At 41.8% G+C, this 24897-nt stretch overlaps 1 protein-coding gene across 1 annotated transcript in view; it reads right to left on the reverse strand.

Moving 5' to 3' along the window:
* Positions 1 to 24897, reverse strand: part of cerkl (CERK like autophagy regulator) — a 29221-nt gene that overhangs the window by 1344 nt on the left and 2980 nt on the right. The window contains exons 3-13 of the mRNA XM_076081883.1: positions 19402 to 19632; positions 11094 to 11225; positions 10145 to 10208; positions 7940 to 8070; positions 7735 to 7809; positions 3774 to 3951; positions 3326 to 3373; positions 3020 to 3039; positions 2806 to 2914; positions 2606 to 2702; positions 423 to 619 (exon numbers count right to left, since the gene is read on the reverse strand). Of these exons, the coding sequence (XP_075937998.1) occupies positions 423 to 619; positions 2606 to 2702; positions 2806 to 2914; positions 3020 to 3039; positions 3326 to 3373; positions 3774 to 3951; positions 7735 to 7809; positions 7940 to 8070; positions 10145 to 10208; positions 11094 to 11225; positions 19402 to 19632 (1282 nt within the window). The remainder of the gene's footprint in view (positions 1 to 422; positions 620 to 2605; positions 2703 to 2805; positions 2915 to 3019; positions 3040 to 3325; positions 3374 to 3773; positions 3952 to 7734; positions 7810 to 7939; positions 8071 to 10144; positions 10209 to 11093; positions 11226 to 19401; positions 19633 to 24897) is intronic.

The raw sequence follows: 24897 nt of genomic DNA on the forward strand, positions 1-24897 counted from the left end.
ATTGTATTGAGTCTGAGAGTCACGAAACCTCACAGGTCTGTAGTTGAGATCTAAATGAAGGTTGAGTTCAAGATCGCTGTGGTCCGAGCAAGGGCATAGGAAGTAGGGGGCATGGAATGAGGAAAGGACCCCGGCCCCACACCCCAAATATCCACCATTGACTCCATCGCAAGATGTCTCTAGTTACTTTTTAGTTTATTATTTAGCTTCAATTGACAGATAGAAATGTGAACACGTCACTATGGATATTTTTTGGAAATTGTGAAACTTTTCCCTTTCTTCTGACCAAACAAATAATCAATTAATTAATATGATTGTTGGCAGGTTAATTGGTATTTAAATGAATCGTTAGCTGCACCCCTGTTTCACTCAGCATTATAAATCATAATAATATGATAATAAATTATATTTACAACGCATACCTGACAAGCACTTCGTTAGCAATCTCCACCAGCTCTCCGTCGATGTTCCAGGGGAAGGCGGCTCCCTCTGATTGGATGATGGGCGAGGTTTTGGACTCGCCCTCTTCCTCACTCTCCTCCTCTGACCAGCCAATCAGAGAGCGGGGGGAAATCCTCACCGCTGACACGACTTGCGTCTCCACGAATGAGAAGCTGAACTGCAGACAGATAATCAGTCAAGACACAGAGAGAGTGTGTGTGTGTGTGTGTGTCTTCACATGTCAAAGGTCAGCTAAGGAGGATAGAAAGCTCGTTAAAATGCTTGATTATCTGGAGGAGTGACTGGGTTTGTTTCCTATCCGCTGTCCTTTACGGTCTCTGGTGTAACACCATGAAGCTCCAACAGGGGGCAGCAAAGACCAACAGACAGACAGAAAGACAGGCTGTCGCTCTGTGTCCTGTCTCCTGTCTTCTCCTCAGGTTTGCTCTTTCTTTATTAAAATAAAGCAGATCGTTTTTAAAGTCTGTTTTTTTGTGGTGGAATGTCAGTAACTTCATTTACTACAGTACTTAAGGACAAATTTTCCATTTTGTGGCACCTTATACTTCTACTCCACTATATTTCTCAGCGAAATGTACTTTAGACCCCACTATGTTAATTTGTTAAAACATGAAGAACTTTTAAAATGTGATATATGCGGTGTATATGCTATGGTATCTAGCTTAAATGAGTGATTAATTATTCAGTGACAATTTTTCATGCAAAAATGCCAAGCGTCTAATAGTTTTAGCTTATTATTTATGATCATTTGCAGCTTTTTTTAAAATTTAAATTAGAATAAACTAAATCATTTTAAGGTTTGGACTGTAGGTCAGACTCGACAACGGTAAAGGTCTCATTTATCAGCTCTTGGTAATAACGGCGGACATTTCTCACTGTTTTAATAATAATTTGTTGCAGCCTGATATAAAATAGTTAGAAATGAGCTCCACCTCAACAGACTACGACAGTAAAATGCTGCGTAACACCCGTCTTGTCGTGTTTGACTGTGAGCTGTCCGTCTCTTCACCTGGATGGAGGCGAACAGGATGTAGGTCAGCGAGTAAACAGCCTGTTTACTCCGGAGGACGGGGAACACCACACTCTCAGTATATTTAGTAAGTGGGTTAGTGTGCGATCTCACAGGCCAGGCCAGACCGAACCAGGCTAATCCACTCACCAATAACTAGTTTGTTTATTTTTATCTCTTTGAGAGGTGGAGGCTTAAGGACGGCGATGTCAGGAGTGACACAACACAGCCCGCATTAGGGATGAGTTCGGACAGCTGGCTCCATTTTGGATCCGCTTCCCGGGTGGCAAAATACCTGGAATTGTCAAACCAGGTAGCGGCATCTCATTTTAGCTGACTGTTGCTAGTTTAAAGTGAAAAGCTTGTCGAGTTAATGAGGTGGTCCTCTACAGGTGGTGTCTCTATTCAGCCTGATGATTGTTGGAGAGCGAAATCCCTCTCAACACTAAACACTGTACAACCACGAGTGGACGGTGTTTTATTTATTTTTTTAAGTTGAAAATGAACCAACAGAGTGTTGACTCGTCTCTAGAGAAATGATCTTGTCATCAATCGCATTTTTACTCTGCCTTGTCTCGTCTCAGACAAAAAGGACTCAGGACTTTCTTTAAAGACAGACAACAACTCTCAATGAACTGCATTGTCTGATTCATTTGTTAACATCAATACTGTTAGGATGTCAGATTCCTGTGATAATTCTCTGTGAGTGCATCACTACGTGAAGCCTCTTTCACTTTGTCATTTGACACATTTGTGCTATTGTAAAAAGATAGTGATTACAGCCGCTTTAAGAATCACCCAGTTTAACTTTAATTCATATCATCGCTTACTACAGCTGTTAATTAAATGTGTCAGATACATTTAATAAACATTTCATGTTTGTGTTTTTGCCCCCTCTGCCAAGAAAAAGGGATTAGACATTTCAAGCCTTTAGATACTTTTAAATGTTGAAAGGTAAATCTAATGAGATCTGATAAGAGATTCCTAAGAATTTGGATTCCATAAGAAGATTCGATACTTGATTTTCGAACCCCATCCCTAAATTCCAAACAACACTGTAAAATGATAAGCAGTAGTTTCCATTTTGTTTGGAGAGTACAGACTGAGAGGGTGTTGATTGACAGCTGCTCTCACCTGTCCACTAGAGCTGCTGTATCTCTTCAGATGTTTGATGAACTCTGACCTGGAAGTGTTTCCCACTGCGATCAATGCCGCGCTGCCATTTGCCAAACTGTCACAAACAGGGAGTGGAAAAGTACGTTCAGGAGCAGAAACACGGTGACATAAACCTGCGGTGCGTTCGAGGTCACAACGATTAACTGTTCGTCAGGTACCTGGTGTTGGGAGCCAGTCCTCGGGGTGCGTGTGGACTCAGACAGGGGATGGACATGATGCTGATGCTTAGATACAGGCCTTGATTAGTGGTCCAAGACTCCTCCACTTCTGTACCGACCAATCACAGAAAACAAATCTGTAAATTCAAACTGGGTCGACAGAGAGGGAAATCTGAACCAGCTGTTTTTAATCTCCTGTCCTGATTGGTCTCACCTGACTCTGGGTCCTGGTCTCTGAGAAAAGAGATCTAATTTAGTTTTGAACTTAAGACAGTTTTGCTTAAAGAGAATCAATATGACATGTATAAACACAAACGCTATATCTCTCTACAGTAGAGTCTTAGTGCATTAAAGTCTTAGTGCACCAAAACAACATTGTTGGTGTGAATGAAGACGCCCTCGGAGTCTGTAGCTCCGCTGAGGTAAAGAATCACCAGAGCCCACTATTACAAAGTCTTAAAAACAAAACCTAACTGCGTTGTTTTACACAGTGCTGATGTCGTGTGTGTGTGTTTCTCACCTGTTTGACTTCTTCGCTGGTAGAAAAGACAGTTGACAGTCTTCTGGCCTGAGGGAGACAGAAGAGAAAACGAGGAATGAGGAACCAGAGTAAGAGCTCTGTGAGGGTTTACTTAGACACAGTGGTGCTAAAAGCTAGCATCAGCATGCTAACAATGAAGGTACAAACAAATTTACCATGTCCACCATCTTGATTTAGCCTGTTAGCATGCTAACATTTGCCAATTGGCAAAGAGGACATGAATGTCTGGCAAAAATGTCTTGGCTATTTGTATCAAATACCAAATCCAATACGCCGCTAGCATGGCTGAAGTGTACTTTTTAATATTTTAAATTGTAGTGACATATTTATTCAAATCTGAATTCAAGTCAGTGAACAATTATAATATCCAAAATCACCATTTTGTTGTAGTGGTCTTAACATGTGTGTGTGTGTGTGTGTGAGTGACCTCAGCCTCGCCAGCGTCTTCACGAGAGCGTACTCTCGCCTCCGTGACGACGGCATCCACCTCTTCTTCTCCGCCCGCGCTAAGCTCCGCCCACCGAAGCCGAACATGGCGGAGAACCCGAAACACACCAACTGACCGAGAGACGAGAAGCTGCACATGTCCACCTGCTGCAGGTGACCTGCACACGGACAGAGGGGGAGGGGGAAGAAACACGGATGAAAGATTATTTTTTAATTATTTATACTTATTAGGAAAACTTAGGACCCTACACACACACACACACACACACACACACACACACACACACACACACACACCTGTAAGAAGGCCAAGTGGTGAGAAGCTCATTAATATTCATGAGAAGCAGCACAGAAAGAGGTCAGGAGTGTGTGTGTGTAATATCTATAAACCTCAGAGGAATCACATTGCAGTAGAGTGACCAGTCTGGTTGTTATTGCTCCAGTTTGACCAACATGGCTCTATATCTATATATTAGTCCAGTCTCTGAGGCATCACAATGCAAAGGATATTTACAGCAGATTTAGGACAAATGTGTCTTACTCAGTGAAAGACGAAGATTAAAAGACAATCTGTTCCTTTTAAAGTGGACTTATCATGAAAAACTCACGTTCCAGTTGTTGATCACATACATCTGGGTATCTAGAGTGCTTACCAACCCTCAAACTGTGAAAAAAAGACAACCCAGTCATTTTTTTGTGGGCTGTGGATCAGAAAACATGTGATTCAACACGCCATTCAGATGTGGCTCCCCTTCCTATGTCTCATGCATCATGTTCCAGTTAGAGTAAAATAGACCATAACGCAGAGTATGCTTTAGGGCGGGCTTACTGTGATTGACAGGTCGTTGCCTCTACCAGAGCCATATTCAGTGTCTCTACATCACTCCTCCACATTCCACATATGGTAACTTTTGTTCTTTAGTTGTGAAAAAAACAACAACATGGCAACGGCCGTAATCCAAGATGGCGAAATCGCTGATCTCGAGGCTTCAAAACGGCAGTCCACAAACCAATGGTGACGTCACGATGACTACGTCCACTTCTTATACACAGTCTATGGTTTAGACAGACAGGATGAGAAAAATAATATGTTTTTTAAACATTAAAGCATGTGAACATGTTCCAGTAGAAACCCAGAATACAAGTTTAAACCTGAAAATGAGCATGTTATGTCCCCTTTAATGTTTTCCAAAGCAGGAAGATGATTCTGACTTGAAATCTTGAAATTCTCTTTTAAAAGGTATAATCCCTCAACAACAATATTCTTTAGCGTCTGACACAAAGCAGCGGAGAATGGATTGTTACATCGCTGTGTGTTTTTATGTGGCACCTTCCTGCAGGTTTGTGAGGAAATATGGATGTGTTTATTTGTGCTTTAGAACGTGACCACCTTCAGACAATCAAAAAATAACATTTTATTATTCTTTGTTCTCTCTAGGTAAGAGTATGTTGTTGAAATGTATAGCACATTTCAACAACAAGGTAATTCAAAGTGCTTCACATAAAACCATTAAAAGCATCAAAACATAAGGCAAAAGAAAAGGAGATTTAAAAACAATTAAGAACATTCATTGAAACAATAAAAACGCCAGTCCCTCTCTTCATTCCCTCTCTTCATTCACTCTCTCCCTCTCTTGTTGAGCCGGAGAACAGCAACCCTTTAAATGCTATAAGAACAGAAACAACGTGAAACCTGAGCTGATGAAGGCCAAGATTTGACTGAAAACTAAATTCAGCAAGTTGACATATTACTATGATTTTTTCACTGTTTATTTACACACAATCATTGAGGTGTTGTAAATGTAATTTACTTCATTGACCTTATTTCACAATTAAGACCATTCAGTAAGATGCTCTACAGTCTCTCTCTCGCTCTCGCTCTCGCTCTCGCTCTCGCTCTCGCTCGCTCTCTCTCACACGCACAGGCACACACGCACACCATGCCATCTGGCCACATACCTGCTGTAACCTACTGAACTGCTCTCTGCCCACCTGTCTGTCTGACTGAATGCCTGTCTGTCTCTCCGGATAGCATTTGATTTCCTCTCCATATGGCATGTTGTGTGTGTGTGAGTGTGTGTGTGACGGTCAGTCTCACAGTCGGTGTGTCAGTGAGATCAAACCTGCAGTGCTCCTTAAAGCTGTAAACAATGTTCATTTTGCAAGTAAAAAATATACTGGAGAGTTTGATTTCCAAAAAAAAAAAAAAAAATCATACTTTTCTGTCTGTTGACTGATCTTAATTGAATACTTTGTCCTGCTTTGGCTTCCTTTTTGGTTTACCCAATGAAGCGACTTCATGGAGTCTCCACTGGTTGTCGTGGCGACTGCTTACAACCAAAACATAGTCTGGCACATAACCAACTGTAAAATGGTGAATTGTCATTTTAGAAATGTGACATTTTGCGACATGTTAATTACTGCGCGTTAGAGGTGCTGGTAGGTGGATTACATTGTATTTGGAGAGAGCCAGGCTAGCAGCTTCCCCCTGTTTCCAGTCTTTATGCTAAGCTACGCTAACTGGCTGTAGCTTCATACGCACCGTACAGACAGGAGAGACATGCTGCGATGTGCTGCCAGTTACAGCTCAGGTATGTTGTGTCGTGAACACACCTGAACTCACCTGTAGTCCCCTTCGTGTCTGTGGGAAGAGCTTCCTGCCTGGGAACTTCAACTGTTTTCTATTGTTCAGGAGTTAGTCTCATTTGTGCCACTGAATACTCCCATCTGTCACACACACTCACAAAACCTAACGAGCCGCCAGTCATTCAAACACAGCAGCCTGTCCCGCTGCCAGCTGATTAGTCGGCAGGTTTACCTGAGAGGTGAAGGGGGCGGGGTTACAGTGAGCAGAGCAAACCTGTGATTTAGAGTTAAACTGATCTTTGCTGTTAGACATCTGTCTGTGTGCCACCTCCAGAGTCCAGTCACACAGTCTGTGCGTCTGTTTGTTCTCAAACAATCTGAGTGACCATCAGCCAATCACGGCAAAGCTAAGCAAGAACACAAGCTCCTGATTGGCTCCCTGTGAGTTGTTTGAAGTAATGTAAATCGTAACCATGATGGGGAGGTGACTTTAGACCTGGAACAAGTAGACTCACACCAGGATAACATGAGTATAGATCTATAACAGGTAGAAACTACAAAGGACGATAGATCTGGAATAGGTAGAACCCACCCAGAACAATGTGACTGTCCAGAGAACGCAAAACCCATCAGGGATTATTAGTAGATCATTCTAGAACAGGTAGACCCCAATGAGTAACAGCAACTATAGATCTAAACTAAAATAGACCTGACATGGAATGGTGTGACAATATATATAGAACAAGTTGAACCCAGTCAATACAATGTGTCTACAGATCTAGAACAGGTAGAACCCACAAAGGACGATGTGATGGTAGATTTAGAAAAGGTAGAAGCCACCCAGTACAACTCGACTTTAGAACTAGAAGACGTAGAATCCACGATGGACATAGTGACTGTAGGTCTGGGACAGGTGGAGTCCACCCAGGACAATACAAACTGACTCACAACAGACAGAACCGACCCAGAATGTGACTGTAAATCTATTACAGGTAGAACCCACCAACCTGACTAAGCTAGAAGAGGTATATGCCACCCAGGAGAACACAACTTTTGATGTAGAAAAGGTACAATCCACCGAGGAAGAACCAAGAGAGCCAGCAGGTAGAGTCCAACCAAGACGACAAAAGTCTAAACATAGAACAGGTAGAACCTACCCTGGAACCCATGGTTATAGATGTAGAACAGGTAAACCCAACTATACCCAACAGGTAAACGTAACATTAGACACACAACAGGTAGAACTTACCAAAACCAATGTGATTATAGATCTAGAACAAGTAGAACCCACCGTAGCCAATGTGACCATAGACCTAGGATGTTGTACCTACAGAAGAAGAACAGGTAGAACCTACCCAGGACGATGTGCAGGGCTGCAGTGACTGGATCTCTGACTCCATGAACAGAACAGGAAACCACGTCTGTAGAACCTGTAACGATGGACAGACAGACAGTTGATAAAACACCCCGTCTGGCAGTTTCTGATGTGGATAGATGTGTTTCTGCCCAATGTTGGTCTACAGTGTTTGGTTCTATATGAGGATGTGTCCTCTCTCTCACCAGCAGGAATGATTCCAAGTGGCAGCAATGGTTTCACTGGTTTCTCTGGAGAATCAGCATCCAGCTGAGCTCTGAGGACCAGAGCGTGACACAGCTCCGCCACCGACCCGTCCCCACCAACACACACCACCCTGACAGACAGGTGGGCAGACAGGTATAGTCAAACAAATGATTTGTGTCTCTGTAGAGCTGTCTCACTCATCCATTAGGTCCAAATAAAACGATGGAATATTATTGTGAAGTTGAAGACATTTTTGACTGATCTTAACTTTGGATGGCGGACAGTTAATCCATCGACAGTGAACGCTTTGTTTTTGCCATCTTTAACAGGTATCCTCAAGCTCATGTTCATCCAGAAGGGGGCATGGCTTCTCCATAGGACCATTGCTGAATATTTCCTAACTGACAATAGCACTCAATAGGGCTGGGCATCAACCCTCAATATTCTTTTGGTACCGACCAAAATGTGTCTGTAGTTCCAAGGATCCAAAGCTGTTCAGTACGTAATGCTGGAGCTGTTTTTCACATTATTTTTTACTTGAACATCCCAATCTAAATAAAAATTAGACTATTTTTTATTTAGACAAAAACACATTTAGCATTTGAAAATGTTGGCTTCTTTTGAATATATATATATATATATATATATATATATATATATATATATTTCTCAGATTAAGTTATCAATAAAGTGAAGCGTAGTTAAGGCATACGTGCTAAAACTTAGGTATGGAAAAATGGTGTATGAATGATACCCAGCTGTAACAATAAAAGTCTAGTGGATTGTTTTACTTTGAGACAGACCAAAACATAGACAGGAAGTACGAAACTCATTCAACTTAAATAATTATAGAAGGCTACATTTTTATATTTCAAGTCTTCAACCAGAATTGAAAAAATTGCACTCGCAGTAAAAGAAAACTAGATTGAAATATATCAAAACAAACTGAAATATTTACAGGTCTGGTCAAAGTGAACACGATGAGTTTCAATTTGAAAGGCATCAATAACTGTTGGGGCTGTAGCTACACTTGATGTCATGTCCTCTGATATTTCTCAGAATTTACCTTTTTATATATATATATATATATATATATATATATATATATATATATATATATATATATATATATATATATATATATATATATATATATATCATATTATTACATAAAATATTTAATACATTTTTTTAAACACTTAAACAAAAATGAACAGGTAGGTGGCTAAAGTCAAAAGTTTCTTTTGAGATTTGGACAGGTGAAGGAGTTTTTGTATTAATGTAATAATAATTATTATTATTATTATCATTAGCAGTAGTAGTAGTAGAGGTAAGAGACAATAATAATAATAATTTCTTCATCGTTTTAACAGATTCGTCCATGTTTTCAGGAGCTCATTAATTAAAAAGCGAGAAGGCTCATCTTCAGAGTTTGTGTTTCCAGTAAATGTGAAGTAAACAGACTTCGCCTCCGCCCCCTCCTCCTGTGTGTGGGATTACCTGAAGCTCCGGTCGCCAAGGTGACAGCCAGCCTAATTGGCAAATGTAGGTTTCAACCAAATCCTCACCAGAGCAGACACACACACACACACACACACACACACACACACACACACACACACACACACACACACACACACACACACACACACACACACACACACACACACACACACACACACACACACACACACACACACAGCAGCAGCTAGCTTAGCAACGCCGAGCTAATCTGCTCTAAGCACATTAAGCTTTATGAGGGCTGAGCACAAAAGCTGCTTACACACACTCTCTCACACACACACACACACACACACACACACACACACACACACACACACATAGAAGGACCATCATAGATAGTGATGATGAGTTTGATCAGTGTTTTTGTGCTTTTAGTTATTGTCTTGAGTTATTTGTCTCAGTAACATAAAATATTATTTAGATTTTTCATTTTGATTTCATTAGTGAGGTTAGCTGAGTTAGCAGTTGCAGTTTGACCTCACCTGTGTGTGTGTGTGTGTATGTCAGTGTGTGAGCATCACGATCTAACTTGCGTGGAAGAATAACATCAGAATGTCAGAATAAATACCCATTCATGCAAACTTCACCACAACAAATTGAATTAATATAAACTGTGGCATATTCACAGCCAAGTAATCAATTTAAAATCACAGGAGAGAGACAGACAAGGGACAACTAACCCATCATATTCATCCAGCTTGCATTCCTTCATCACTGACAGAGCATGACCTTTCCGTTCTGTCACTAGAGAGAGAGAGAGAGACAGACAGACAGACAGACAGACAGAGAGACAGGAGGAGAGAGGGGGAAACAGATGGAGAGACATTGAGATGGACAGAGATAGAGTGTTCATATATGTGTGTGGTCACAAGGACACACGCATGTGTTCGATGGCTGCCAAAAACAAAAGTGGGACAACGGATATCACACCATCTGCTTAGAGGAGTTGAGAAGATATGAGGAGGAGAGGGGAGGAAACAAGGAGAAATTGGGAGGAGAGAAGATATGAGGAGAGGAGAGTGGGAGAGAGGAAACCAGGATGAAAAGAGGAGAGGAAAAAAAGAGAAAATATGAGATAAAGGGAGGAAACAACAAGAGGAGAGGAGTAGAGGAAAGGAAAAGAGGAGAAAAGAAGCGGAGATGAAACTAGAAAAGAAGAGGATAAGGAAAGGAGACAAGGAGAGGGAACAAGAGAGGAGATACGAAAAAAACAAAGAGAAAAGAGGAGACAAGGATGGAAACAAGATAGGAGAGGAGACAAGGAAAGGAGAGGAAGTAAGAGAGGAGAGGAGAAGGAGAGAAGAGGAGAGGAGCAGGTTGTCTCCCTGTCACAACAGATGGGCTAGGCTCCACCCCCTGTATCAGGTTACCTAGCGACCAGAGACTGCCATTAACTCTGACCTTTGGACCTCCTCCACATACACACACACACACACACAGATTTCACATCGTCTTCTCTAATATAATAAAGAAGGAGGGATTGTTACAAGTATTAAAACTACTGCGACAGCTCTGCTGCACGTACACATTATTTTATGACAAATCCAAAAATCAGGTAATAATACCAATAATATGCACAATTGTTCTTCATAAAGATGATCAGCAGATAAATAAAGTGGGTGGACTGACCAGTGATGTCAGTGCGGACGTCGGCCATCTTGAAGAGCGGAGCCACATGTTCTCTGTAGATGTGAACGGCCTCCTTCTTGTGGCTGCTGGGGTTGATGAACACCTTTAGATACCTGGGACGACTGCTGGACACTGCACGCACACACACACACACACACGCACGCACACGTAACGTTGTACAGTGAAAATGGTTTGTTTTCAGCCTTGCCAGTGGTCCGTCCACCACTTGGGTCTAGAATGAAAAATCTCAACAATTGCACTGGGAGTCACCAGAGGCCCCACAATATGATGTTATCACGATATTTAAGTAACGATACAATATTATTGCTATTTCTAACATTTTGCAATATGCTTAGTATTGCAATATCAAATTTTGCGATTTATTACCTTTTTGCATATTAGGCAGTTCATCAACATCAGTTTTATCTAATAATTCAAATGATTAGGAAATAAATGATTGTATTTGTATTGATAGAAAAATCTTGGTATTCTTGGTCATTTAAATAATGTATTATAAGCTGCTTAGAGCTATTGTTAGAAAGTTAAGCCTCTCCAATATCTATTAATGTTGCTTTGAAAACATCTCCTTAAAAAGACTGGATTTATTCGTTTCTCACCAAAACTACATTTTACATGATTATATTTGAACACATCATGATAACCTTACAATGCTCATTTTTACAGATTTGAGCTTAAACGCACCACAATTTAACCAATGTTTATGCCAAGCTATGGCCAAATCGGTTAATCCCCACATTCCTAATTGCAATATTAATAGTTTGTATAATAAAAGATCGATACTTGCTGAACTAAGATGGTGAATGTTGTATTCCTGCTAAACATCACTATGCTAGCATTATCAGTGTTAGCATGCTGACGTTAGCATTTAGCTCAAAGCACAGGAGTATCTAAATACAGCCTCATAGCGCCATTAGCAAGGCTAGTCTCCTCGGATGTGTCTGGGAAATTTAAAAAAGGAGTGAAAGATGTTCCTTCTCAATTTGCCAGAATTTCTAGCTTCTCAATTGTGAAGATTTGTTGCTTTTCATTATTTTATATCAATGTAAACTTAATATCTTGAGATTTTGGACGGTTGCTTTGTCCCTCTAGTCATGAAAATCCAAAAGCTAAACTAGCAAAAGTCTGGATGATGAGTAGTAGATTGTGCTACTGTGATACCATTCTAACGTTGCAGAGGTCTGTTTGATGCAAAATATTCAGCATATCTTTTCCATCCCCAACACTGGTAGACAGTGTGAGCGTGTGTGTGTGTGCGGTTACATGGTATCGTCTCCAAACTACAGTCACAAACACACACCCCTGACCCCCTGTACAGCTCATCATTAGGCAGATTTAGAGGCCGCATTATAAATCCCCATAGACCCGCACAGATCAATACACACACACACACAGGCTCCATTATCCAGATCATTACTATAATCTGTTCCCAGAAGGCTGTGACCTCGCCCTGTTAATGACCCACACTCACATGCACACAGTGCACACCTCCTGCCATCACTCATACCCCACGGCTCTGACCAGGTTTCTCAGGAGTTCCCGTGAGGACTCAACACCCCCCCCCCCCCCCTCGCTCTCTCTTCTCTCTACTGGACCCCCACCATTACCAGAAGTTCCACCCCTTTGGTGCCCCTCCCCCCAAAAATGTAGACCGACCCCACCATTAACCAACACGATTCCACTACAGCATTTATAGAACTTCCATTCCTACCCTGGTTTATAAGTGTCACCTCGTTGAGAATGATGATACTAGGAGCCAGGGTGGCAATGGCACTTGGGACTCTAACTACCCAACTTGGATGGGGTCCGGAGGCAGCACTAGGAGCCAGGGTGGCACTAGGACCCAATTAGCCATTCATGACCAAACTGTTCCATGTACTTTGGAACCAGAGTCTCTTATCTCCTGAACTAAAAGTCCCTTTTGTACATTGCTGTTTGCATTTCCTCCGCATCTGAAGAACCATGACCATTATGCAAATAGGGCCGAGGACTGATATAGTGTTGATCTTTGTATTTACTGTTTACTGTGACCCTGTTGTTTGAGCGGATGTGATGAATGAACGTAAACTAGAGTAGCAGAGATGGAAAGGAGACTGAAAGCAGCTGTCTCCATGGTGGACAATCTGGTAAGCTCTATCGACCACAACCCTCCCTCTTTGTCTCTCCACATAACTCCACAACATATCTTTGTTTCTAAAATGAATTAGTCCAGAAATCCCCTCATAATATCATGAAAAAAAAGATGCTTCTTTTATTTCCAGAAGTTGCCTTTTAAGGTTTTCTTCAGTATCAAAGTAATCTAGTGATCCTTGTCTGAACCTCCATGAGTAATTTGCACAAACACGAACAGCTAATAGCTAATTCGGCATACTTTTAATGGTGCCAATTTGGCCAAATGTGAACCAATATAGACTTTTTACAGGAAGTATAATGTTTGTATGAGCAGATTAATAACCATGGTGTCAATGACAAAAATATTAAAATGATGTCACTAAAGAAAATAAGGATTCTGATGCCTGAACTGGGTCTCTCTCTCTCTCTCTTTCTCTAAGTGATTGTTGCATGATTGATGCACTCTCTCTCTCTCTCTCTCTCTCTCTCTCTCACACACACACACACAAACACACACAGTCTCATAGGAAATGAGGTCATTCCATTTGTTGATATGTTTCTAAGAAGAAAGGCAGACAGACAGGTACATGTGAAGAGATCAAGTATCCATCAGATCATCTCCTAACCTCGGCCAGCGGCAGGTTGCTATGGCGCTGCTAAATCGTTACCATGGTAAACAATCCCAGTGTTGAGGACTGAAGAGTGAAGCTGCTGCTTGTTGTTGACAAAAACAGATTATATCTTGGTGCAGACTACACCGAAGGTCAGCGGACAGAAGTAATCAAATACATGTAAACACCGTTTACTCAGAGGATTACAGTCAAAAGATGTTTTATAGAGACAAGACTTAAAGCTAGCGTGAGTAATGTATTTGTTGTGTTTTTTGAAAATTCTCATTACATCCCGACAGCAATCAAAAAAAATTAAAGGCTGTGACAAAATAAATGAAAAGAATCTGGTATCCGTGGCTGTCGCAGAACTGTAATAAGCCGGGCCAAACAGCAACGTTACTCAGAACCTCTCTGATGGTTCTGAGTAACAAACCATCCGGCGGGTCAGGTTAGTTTTACACGCAAATTACAAAAAAGGCAAATAAAACTGAGACGAACAGGTGGATGGAACAGGTATTTGATTGTAATCCAAAGTATTGGACAAATTCTGACCTGATGGTGCTAGATAAGAGGTTCAGGGATCACCAACATTATTATTACAATTCACCCTGAGGGGGACATGAATGTCTGTACCAAATTTTTATGGCAATCCATCCAATAGTCCAAGACATTTCACCACAAATTATAAACATTAACCTGCTACTGGCTCTAGAGGAAAAGACAGGGGATCACCAAAGATGGTTGGATTCATCCTCTGGGTACCATGAAGGTTTGAACAAAATGTCAAGCCTATTAGGGGTTGAGATATTTCTGTCTGGACCAAAGCCGTAGACTGACTGACTGTTTGAGTTGCCAGGTTGCATCAAAAGCAGTGTGCAAATGAAAGGGGGTATCAAAGGTTTGAACATCTGATACTCTCTGTATATTGATTGGTTACTGTATGAGTGTGTGCTGCTGTGCAATAAAGTTTGTGTCCTGTCAAACTAATAAAGCCTTCAACCTGAATATGAAGGAGGGATTAAAGAGAGAGACAGGTTTCTCTCCTCGTGTCACTATGGAGACACTCGCTGACTTCACGGAGGCACCAGTTAATATGTAACACAGAGACACACAAGGCCATAAAGCAGTTCATACCTCCTCTTCATGTTAAAAGAGACAAACTAGAAGAAGAGAGCAATCATTGCATGTGCTCACTGTGTCTTCGGTAGTAAAACCCTCAGTAAAACCAATTACTGTGATTCTGTGGTTTTTACAAGGAGATGTCTAAATTAGAACTGAAAGGATTAGTCGATCGGCAGCTATTTTAATAATCAAACAGTCGTTTGTCATTGTTCAAGAAAAATTATTCTATTGTTCCAGCTTCTCCATTGAGAGCAATTGTTGCTTTTCTCAGTTTTGTATCATTGTAGACTGAGTAACTTTGGGTTTCGGACTGTTGGTCAGACAAAGCAAGACATTTGAAAAAGGCTTCAGGGAAATTGTGATGGGCATTCATTTTCTGGCATTTTATAGACCAATAGATTAATGAAGGAAAAACAATGCAATAATATCATGTCAAATCAAAAATGAAAAACTCTTATTATAAAGTTTTTTCTTTGCATCTGTTGGGTGTTGCTGTTTACTGGCCACTAGGAAGTTCAGATCGCGGAGTTCCCCTTTGGATCTGGTTCATTATGGAGTTCTTCTATCAACTGAACAGGCTTCTCATTTTTAGCCCACTGTGCCTGTTGCTCGTCAAGTTGCATTGTGGGTAATGTATGACAGCAGCAGCAGTCTCAACCACAATTACACCAAAAACTGTGTTTCTGCCTTCTAAGCCAAGAAGGTGATTATAACTCTTAGAGTTGGAGATATCTTAGCTTTTAGTTGACATTATTAAAATATATATAGAGATCCCGATATAAGAGAAACGAAGAGATTTGGATTTGATGAAATGCTACTGACCCACATCCCTACTGGCCACACAGTGTGTTGATGGCGCCACTTTGACCTTAAGACACCTTACACTTACAGTACCCCCAGATCGACCAGCGCCACCTCCCACTGATTTCACTTTGTCACGCTGAACTCAAACTAACAGCTCTGTAAGCGAGCGGAAAACTGACGTTGGATTGACAAGACAATTGATCTGGGAGGAGTCGCTACGGCCGCTGGTGGCCCGGACCAGCTCCGTCTGGCCGTCCCGTGAGCTCCGCCGCCGGCCTGTCAGTCTGTTGTGCTGTTTAAACAACTGCAGTCAATCCATCCCGCCGTCCTGACTGCATGTATGGAGGCAGACTCTATACAGCAACGCTGCCGGCCTTTTGTCACTCTGACTGCCATTCACTCTCTGCGCGGCGTTCTGCAGCTGCTTCACACAGCAAACGACGCTCTGGAAACAGAGAAGTGTCTCGTTCTCCGCTCACCATTGTGCTGCTGAATGTTTTCGGACCTGAGGGTTACGAAGTGGCGGAGGTGTCTGTGTCAGTGGAGGGACTGCCCGCTCCGCGACGCCACGATTTCGCACAACAATGCGCTTTTCACACTGACCCCTGGCTGGAAAATAGGCTTAATGTCCGCACCGCAGCAGAGCGGCCGACTGTTTACCTTCCTCACACACATACACACACACACACACACACACAGAGTCCTCCGCCGCGGAGTGTAAAGTCACAAAAGCCGTCACAGCTTGATGTGCGGTGTGACCACGCGAGCTGACACGCGACCCGTGAGCCATTTATGTGTGTGTGAGTGAGTGAGCGTGCGAGTGTGAGGCCAAAGACGACACACTTAAAAAGAAGTTGCGACTTGGCTGCAGGGCCTCATGGGTAATCCGGTTTGACGAACGGGCAGACGGGGCAGACAGACAGGTGACCAGCGATAACGTGTCACACCGATGCCATGGTGACGAGACGACGGTCGCGTGCGTGTGTGACCGTGTGACCTCGCCAAATTTATGGATGGCTTGTAACGTCTCTGTTGCAGTGGACATAGAAAAAAAAAAACGGAATGTAAAGCGTGTTTTGTGTGAGTTAAATCCATACACACAGCACTCTAACATTTCTATTGTGTGTTCAGTGTCAGCCCGGCGACGCCCACTACGGTGCACCTGGGAAACTGCGTCTGGGAACTTTGGTAGCAGCGACGTCCAGAACTTGATCTAACTGTCAGGAGGTTGGTTGACGCACAAGTTGCCTGAATTCATGCAACCCATGTTGCTTAGTTTAGCTTACTTTCAGCTGAGAGAACAATCACATTTTTAAAAGGCACAAGCTGTAAAAACAACACTGACATATTATCACCTTTTAAAGTTGTTAGCAAGAAGCGGCGTATTTGCACCTATTTCTAGAACTATTTCTTCCAGAAGAGACACGGAGCCACATTAGCATTCAATTGAAGTCATGTTTGTATCCACCTGATGAGTTAAAGTCCAATATTCACATTCTTTTTAAAAACTACACCTATAGCTCTTCAGCTGGTGAACGCTCCACTTGCTTCACTTTGTCTGTCTGACATGTGGTGCTGAGCAGGTAGTGTGGTGTGGTTGTTGTTTTTTGTTACAGAAAATGAGAGTGAAACAAAACAGGAAAGTTTCAGGCTGAAAAACAATAACACAGAAAGATCCTTGAATGCTCAGAAGGGGAACTGCATAGCGGTGATAATTCTCTGTGGGTTTGTTTCTATGAGTGGAGTGATGTCTTTTACATGACATAAAGGCACAAGAAGATGTCAGAAGATGTCATTGTGTGATAGTTTACTAAATGTCAATCTATAATGTTACCTTTAGTGACCAAACAAAGATGCTTTTGTATTGATAGAAGCTTCTCCAGTTGGTCAAAATATATAATTTTACAGTTTTTTGTTTTTTTATGTTGTAACTCAGTAGATCTCATGTCTGTAGTTTTTCCCACTTTGATGTAGAAAAACCTGGATTTAAGGTTCTGACCTTGGGATGAACCAGAACACCTACTCTGATCCAGACCTCAACAGAGTAGGACCTCATTGAAGTTCTTGTGGTTGACTGGGAGCAAATCCCTGCTGGTGGAAAGTCTGACACCAGTACCTTAAAAGCAGATTAATGGCCACGTTTTTGGAATGACACGTTCAGCTCATCACACACAGGTGCCATGTTTGAACATCCACATACGTTTGGCCTTCTGATGTACGTTAGCGGAGGTTTTCGTCGTGAGCTAAAGTGAATTGGACACGCGTACATGTTTAGCTAATCTCTCTTTCAGACAACATGATTCAATTGCTGACAGCACGGTACTGCTGAGTGTGTGTGTGTGTGTGTGTGTAATCAGAGTCTCTTTGTTCCGGTGGATTAGCAGATTGGCTCAACTGTCTGATGGAACTGTGACTCGTCTCATTAAACTGAGTGACGAACAGGCTGATAGAAAACAGTGAAATTATAATCTGAGCAGCTCGCACCACGGCTACTGTAAACCTGGTTTATACAGTTTGAAAGTTTGTCTTTCCTTTCATGCCACTGGAGGCCATCTGTAGAGATGAAGGTGACTTTGATTTATATCCCCGGGCATCACGGGTGCCTCTTTTCCACTGCTGTCCATTGGAAAAGAAAACAGGTCCGGACTAGCTAGCTAGCCGGATGCTAACCAGAGTTGATGTAAATCACATGCACTTAAGTCCAAGCTAAGATGCACAATACGATGTCAGCTCCGCTTCACTTGAACAGGACGGTCTACAGTCCTCTGAGGGGGACATGAAGGACCGTACCACATTTCATGGCAATCCGTCCAACAGCGGTCGAGATATTTGACTAAAAACCCAAAATGTCAAGTGGGGCGACTGTGGCTAAGTGGATAGCAGAGCCGTCCTTCAATCAGAGGGTCGGCGGTTCGATCTCCGGCTCCGCTAGTCGCATGTTGATGTGTCCTTGAGCAAGACACTTAACCCCAAAATTGCTCCCGTAGCTGTACCTACGGTGTAGAAATGTGATAGAATCTGAATTGTAAGTCGCTTTGGATAAAAGCGTCTGCTAAATTAATGTAATGTAATAATGTCAACGTCACGGCGCCGCTCGTGTTAAAATTCATCATCTGGGAATAAAGACTGTACAAAGTTTGATTGCAATCGATCCATCCAGCAGTTGTTGCAAATCTGATATGATTCAATATTAAATCCCAGCAGGAATACATTTAACTTGATTGATTGTCACGAATATATCGGTATCATTTCAATATCACATCATTAGACTGTGTGTATATGTGAATACTTAACTCTGTCTGTCTGTCTACAGTGACAAAGACAGTTAGTGTTTATTATAACAGTCTTATTCCTCAGCAGCGTGTGTAATCATCTTACAGTATGACGCTCATAGAAGTGCTGAGTCATGTTTCCAGTGTATCTCAGCTCTTATGTAACACAGAAAAGCTGACGATCTCACAGTCGGCCTGGATTTGTTTTTCTCAATGAGTCCATCACGTTGACAGAGACTCCGTGTGGGGCCAAGGAGGTTCTGTTAAACGGCTGTAGACCACATCCCCGGCTTAAAGAGGGTTCACTGCTCTCATCTGTTGAAAATGAATAAGCTTGTGACCGTCTGAACATGTGTGTGTGTGTGTTACCTGTGAGCAGCTCCTTCAGGGTGTTGTACCAGGTTTGTGTGTGTTCTGCGGAGGCGTTGTGGAGGTGCAGCGTCTCCTCCTCCAGCCTCCTCCCCCTCCTCCGGCAGCAGAAGAGGGCCACGCCAAGCACGGGGCCCCCCGACTGCTGGCCCGCCGCTCGCCGCCGCTTCACCTTCACCGCGAACACGTCGCGCAGCTGCAGCACGCCTGGCTGCAGCACGCACACCTCAACTGCAGGGAGAGAGAGGTGGGGTCAACACGCAGCACCTGAACACAACACGCAAATAACTTCACTAATAATACCAAAAATAAACAGCGCCGACTTAATGTGATGTCTGTGAACAACCATAATGATATGGTTGTAATAATACAAAATAAATCATTACTTAAGAATTGTGTGAATAACATCTGTTTACTGCAAAGAGGAGGTGTTCACATTATTTCGTCCACCCCTCTTGTCAGTCAGTAAACTATGAAAGCATACTGCTACTGGTTCCTCTGTGTTCACATTACATAATATCATTAACCTTATTAATCACTAATCCATTGATCAGCAGTACAGTACAGCAGCACCTGTCAATCAGTCAGCGTGATCAGGGAGAAATTCTGAAATCTGATTGGTCCGTGTCAGATTAATCAGCCGATCCTGCGAGGATAATGTCAGAGGAGCTCAGACAGTACACTCAGAGTTACATAACACACACACACACACACACACAAAGATTTTATCCATGAGACAGTGTAGCGGAGTCAGCCTGTTGCCAGTTTGCCCCAGTGGTCGACGGCGGTACTGCAACTAAAAGAAACCCCTGAAGTCGATGAAGCAACCACCCTTATCCAGAATAGCTTCTGTAATGCTGTGTTCACACCAAACGCGTCGCGAATTATTCGCGCGAGTAGATTACATACAAAGTCTATGCACAGACGCGATGAGACTGTCGCGGCGCGAATCTGCGATGGCGCGTCGCGATGGACGCGAATTTGCGGCGCGATGGACGCGATGGACGCGAATCCGCGTCAAACGCCAAATCGCCCCTACGTGCGAGTTGACATTTTTCAACTTCTGCGAAATATTCGCGTTACGCCCCGGCGCGATAGCCTATCAGCGTTGAGTTGCTCCCCCTGTTATCAGTGACTTCCTGCCGTTGTTGAATCAGGAAATAAATACTGTAGCCGGTGTGAACGCAGCATCACTCAATGCAATCTCTCATTCAACATTTCTGTCATTTGTCCTTTTGAAAAGAGTCAAACGTGTTCCCAGAGTTATAGTTCCCGTCATCAAAGACAGCTCTACTACTGCAGCTCTTACTATTAGAAACTGAAACTTGGGATTCTAACAAAGTTAAACAACGATTGTTTTATGACTGAAGGAAAAACTACAAGCGGTGCTGGTACTCATGTCATCGTAATTTGGTTTCATGAATCCATAAAACTCCAGTCATTTCTTCCACTTTTCTATCGTAATCTCTGCTGTCTAAAAACGTCTTATTTTCCTTAATATTTGAACATCTGAAGCGAGCCACACAACATACTGCTGAGGCTCTGGTAAGAGAATGTAATCTTGTTTCAAAACATTTACTTTTCTGTTCTTATTTTCTCTTTTCTAACATTGTCAACTGAATACATTTGAGTTTTCGATTGTTGGTCAGACAAAGTGAGACATAATCACATCAGTTTGGATTCTGGAACTTATAATGGACACTTTTCACTATTTTATGATATTTTATGAATAAACAATTAGTCAAGAAAGTAAGCACCAGATTGCTTGATGATGGCAATAATCATAAATTAGTTGCAACACTGTTTATACGCTTGACATGAAAAATGGCTTCTATTTTGAAGATCTAAAGAGCTTCACAGCAGGTGGACAAACATCTGTACATGAAAAAACAAACTCCTTAACGAGATATTAATCCACGTTAATCATCAGAAATATTCAAATCCATCCAGATTTTTTGGGGAATTAATTATTATCTGTCCAGATTTAAACCTCTTATATTTTACCGCCCTGCTATAGAGCTGTCACTTTATATTTAAAATTACTGCTATAGTTCAAATTAATTCAACTGATTGGAGGCATTTAATTTGTTCTTAGATTTAATGATTGATGAAACTATTGTTCAAACACCTTTATTTGGATTTTGCTGTAATTATGGGTCAAGGCAGTAGTTTAAAAACGACCTCATTAAACATTTTCTTGTGACAAAAATTAACAATTGATTGTTAACACGTACAACAATACAAAATGTGCAACCCTACAACAAACACGTAGTCAAAAAACACACATCAACTTTATATATACACAACAGAGCTGAGTACAAACTCTTAAGACGGTGACAAATCCTTCAGTTCCTCTACAGAACATATGATGGACTGAGACAATAATAATAATAAAACCAAACAAACAATCCAACACCTGCAACAGTATGAAATACACAGCAAACAGCTTATACGCACATAGAGGAGACAGATCCATCAGAAACAAATTATATATGATGATAGCTGATTAACTCCCCCTCTCTGTGAAATACCCTCCTGCTGTTATCAAATACCAAAAACCCCAAACCACCCGCAGAGGCCAGCGTCCATATGTCAGGGTCACAGTGTGTGTGGCCGTGGTCTGTCTGCTGTTGTTGCTCCACTCTCTGCTCACTGTGTTCATTTCATATTGTAAATAATACAAGTGATTTGTCTGTCTGCAGTTTGCTGCTGAGCAGGTAGTCCACAATGGGTTTATCAGAGCTTGTTTAGTATTGTATAATATTGGGTATCTGCCCATTCCGAGTCCTGTCTGATACTACATACACTTCAATTATTGAATATGAATCTGACACATTTAAATAACAGCTGTAGACTACTTAAAGAGCTGCTTGAGCCAAATGCTGAAGGTCCTGGTGGGAGAATGGGATCTCAGAAAACTGACGTGAGGCAATCCGCTAGAGAGAAGAAGTATCACACTGTGGCAGGAAGGCTTGGCCACTCGGATTGTGCCGTGGTGTTACAGAGTGGAGCGCCTTCCCTCACGAAAGTGAGTTTCATTCTGGCCTGCTATAAAGTTTATTTTCTTTTCAATTTATTTGTAAAGCCCAAAATCAAAAATTTCCCTCAAAGGGCTTTACAATTTGTACAGAATATGACATCCTATGTCCTTAGACCCTTGCATTGGAAAAGGAAAAATGAAATGAAACCTTTGGTAACAAACAGAATTAACAGGAGAAGATGCTCCCTGTTTTGGATACTGCTCTCTGCTAATGGTGACCAGAGTTACACACTCTCTCATATGCAGTGAAATGCTTCACTGTAGCGCCTGGCCTTATTCAGAGCAGCGCTACAACATTGGCAGGTTAGGGTGAACAAAACACAGAAAGAGTTCAGTAGAGAAAGAGTGGATTTTTATCTATTGAGTATTTTAGCTGATCGCGATCCATTAAAATAAGACCACATCAGTCTCTAATCCATTGTTTTCTGAAATGTACGTCGCTGTTCATCTCAATAAAGAAAATGGAAATAAAAGAAAATAAATTGAAAAAGAGAGAGAGACAGATTTTCCATCCACCCCAATAGAGATGACACTGATCTGGGTTGACGGAACCCACTGAGTTTGTGCTCTCACACACACACACACACACACACACACACACACACACACACACACACACACACACACACACACACACACACACACACACACACAGTCTATTGCCTATCACAGGTAGCGTGTTGGTTGGTACCAGATGGAGATGAGTTTCCCATCATGCCCTCACCGACCCACTGTGCAAACACAATGACATTCAAACACACACACACACACACACACTCCTATATATATATATATATATATATATATATATATATATTAATAACTGGATAAACATAAACAATAGGGATGTCCCCACAACACACACACACACACACACACAGTGGCAGTCCAGTCTCATGGTGACCAGGCCATGTGGCTCACTGTGGGGCGTTATAGATCATACATAGTTCACACACACACACACACACACACACACACACACACACACACACACACACACACACACACACACACACACACACACACTGAGACTGAGGCTGCAGCACTCCTCCAGTGTTGCTGTAACATTGATCATGTAAACTGCTCTAGCGCTCTGATATTGTAAATTGATTGTAAAGTGATCAGTTTGTTCACACTTCTTAGTAACCCTCCAGAGATACTTTACTGCCTGTAGGAATTCTCAGTTTTCAACCCAGAGAAAGGGAAACTGAGTCTCCCAATTCCAAACTAATGCTTAATCAGGGTGTTTCTTAATGTGTAGTGGAATTGTGAAGTGGTTAAGTTTAATAAATACATAAAAAAATGCAGCTGTGTTTTTAATGTGCTGTTGATGGACATGATTGTCCCACAATGCACTGCACAAAGGAGACTGGGGTGCTTAAAACAAATTGCAGATGATGGTTTGAAAAATACTGTTTTTTTGGCCCTTTTTGGCATTACTTTTTTGAGGACCATGTTTGTGATTTAAGTACATTTGAATTGACAATGGCAAGTGTGGCATTCCCCTTTAAGTAACATCCTCAATGTTCAATATCCTCAACATAGAAATACAGGACTGTCCTGGGTAACGGAACGATCACAGGTTTATGTTCTGACCACCAGTTCAAATGATTTCATTAACCCAAATTTCTCCTCCCACTTCAAAACTCTGTTGAAATCTGTCTGCATGTATATTCCTTTTATTCATGATAATACAAAACAGTAACGTACTTTGATTTATTGTCTACTAATTGTAAGTTGGCTGGGTGTCGGGAATGCTTTCATACAGCGGAGTCTGTCTATCTGACTGTCTGTCTGTCAGGGAGACCTGAGCAGACAGACAGACAGTCAGACAGACAGACAGACTGGGTGAAACGGGATGAATTCATGTGTACAAATAAACAACAGCAGCTGATCCATTTATATAGAAATATCTAATCAACACACACACAGCATGCTGACAGGCTGACTGTGTGCGTGTGTGTGTGAGAGTGTGTGTGTTAATCTCCTCACACTGAGAGACACTAATAACCCCCCACGGGCCGAACCAACTGCTCTATACTACTGCCAACACACACACACACACACACATACAGTGTTGGCTTAATGACATTAGCTTGGATAAAATACAGCAAAACAGATTGGCTTCAACCACACACTGTATCTACACCTTCATCCTCCTCCACTAACGAGTTCTGACTGAATGGATTTAAACTACAAACAATCACACAACATATTGCCAAAATTGTCAAAACAATACCACAATATGCCACAATGACACCAAAATATTACCGAAATATCACCACACCATGACTACACCAGAGACTGTGTTAGGGATGGGCAATTTATCAATATCATATTGATATTCTGAAGTGAGACTAGGTATCATCTTACATGTTGGGTATCGTAATATGACATAAGTGTTGTCTTTTCCTGCATTTCAGTAACATGATGTCATTTTCTGAACACACCAGACT

This window comes from Anarhichas minor, unplaced genomic scaffold (genome assembly GCF_050575085.1).
Source record: "Anarhichas minor isolate MPS153535 unplaced genomic scaffold, ASM5057508v1 ptg000087l, whole genome shotgun sequence".
NCBI lineage: Eukaryota > Metazoa > Chordata > Actinopteri > Perciformes > Anarhichadidae > Anarhichas > Anarhichas minor.